This window comes from Procambarus clarkii, chromosome 36, assembly GCF_040958095.1.
Source record: "Procambarus clarkii isolate CNS0578487 chromosome 36, FALCON_Pclarkii_2.0, whole genome shotgun sequence".
NCBI lineage: Eukaryota > Metazoa > Arthropoda > Malacostraca > Decapoda > Cambaridae > Procambarus > Procambarus clarkii.
This window is the reverse complement of record NC_091185.1, coordinates 22,495,109-22,496,741: the sequence shown is the minus strand read 5'-3', so window position 1 is coordinate 22,496,741 and position 1,633 is coordinate 22,495,109. Positions and strand designations below refer to the sequence as shown.

Below are 1,633 nucleotides of genomic sequence, written 5' to 3'. Positions count from 1 at the left end.
TGCCTCAGGCACCCGCCTGGACGTCATTAGAAAATATGGTTGGCTGGATCCGTGGGGTCGCCCAGGTACCTAAAATTAGGAATGACGGGAGGGGACCGTTCAATCTTCTTGGGGGGGGGGGGGGGGGAAGTAGGAGACGGAAGATAGCCACTTAATTAAAAACGTTTAGAAAAGTATACATGACAGAACGGAGCAGCCAAAAATTATATGAAAATATAAGGAGACAACGGGGGTGCAGTCACCAAGTGAAGGAGACTACGGTGTCCAGTCACCAAGTGAAGGAGACTACGGTGTCCAGTCACCAAGTTAAGGAGACTACGGTGTCCAGTCACCAAGTGAAGGAGACTACGGTGTCCAGTCACCAAGTGAAGGAGACTATGGTGTCCAGTCACCAAGTGAAGGAGACTACGGTGTCCAGTCACCAAGTGAAGGAGACTACGGTGTCCAGTCACCAAGTGAAGGAGACTATGGTGTCCAGTCACCAAGTGAAGGAGACTATGGTGTCCAGTCACCAAGTGAAGGAGACTACGGTGTCCAGTCACCAAGTGAAGGAGACTATGGTGTCCAGTCACCAAGTGAAGGAGACTACGGTGTCCAGTCACCAAGTGAAGGAGACTACGGTGTCCAGTCACCAAGTGAAGGAGACTACGGTGTCCAGTCACCAAGTGAAGGAGACTATGGTGTCCAGTCACCAAGTGAAGGAGACTATGGTGTCCAGTCACCAAGTGAAGGAGACTATGGTGTCCAGTCACCAAGTGAAGGAGACTATGGTGTCCAGTCACCAAGTGAAGGAGACTATGGTGTCCAGTCACCAAGTGAAGGAGACTATGGTGTCCAGTCACCAAGTGAAGGAGACTACGGTGTCCAGTCACCAAGTGAAGGAGACTATGGTGTCCAGTCACCAAGTGAAGGAGACTACGGGGTCCAGTCACCAAGTGAAGGAGACTACGGTGTCCAGTCACCAAGTGACTGAAGACTACGGGGTCCAGTCACCAAGTGACTGAAGACTACGGGGTGCAGTCGAAAAAAAATAAATTGCGCCCAGTAGGTTCCTTTTCAACTACTCCAGTACACCGAGAGCTGCTCCAATACCAATATACTGAGAGCTGCTACAATACCAATATACTGAGAGCTGCTCCAATACCAATATACTGAGAGCTGCTCCAATACCAATATACTGAGAGCTGCTACAATACCAATATACTGAGAGCTGCTCCAATACCAATATACTGAGAGCTGCTACAATACCAATATACTGAGAGCTGCTCCAATACCAATATACTGAGAGCTGCTACAATATCAGTATACTGAAAGCTGCTACAGTACCAGTAAACTACTAGCTGCTGCAGTACCAGTATACTCAGAGCTGCTACAGTACCAGTATACTCAAAGCTGCTATAGTACCAGTATACTGAGAGCTTCTACAGTACCAGCATACTGAGAGCTGATTAACTCTTATACTCCCAGTTGGAACACTGGGTTATTATAGTATACTCAGGTGACGCAGTGTTACTGTACTACAGCCATGTGACGCAGGGTTACTGTACTACAGCCAGGTGACGCAGGGTTACTGTACTACAGCCAGGTGACGCAGGGTTACTGTACTACAGCCATGTGACGCAGGGTTACTGTA

The 1,633-nt window shown here is 48.6% G+C and overlaps 1 protein-coding gene across 1 annotated transcript; it reads left to right on the top strand.

The window, feature by feature from the left end:
- Positions 1-557: 557 nt before the first annotated feature.
- On the top strand, positions 558-1,004 carry LOC123756228 (mucin-22-like). Its single transcript, XM_045739308.2, has one exon. The coding sequence runs from the start codon at positions 558-560 to the stop codon at positions 1,002-1,004; it is 447 nt and encodes a 148-aa protein (XP_045595264.2).
- Positions 1,005-1,633: the final 629 nt, after the last annotated feature.

What these genes read in the sequence shown, in the direction of transcription:
- LOC123756228 (XM_045739308.2), top strand. Translation starts at nt 558, where the DNA reads ATGGTGTCCAGTCACCAAGTGAAGGAGACTACGGTGTCCAGTCACCAA.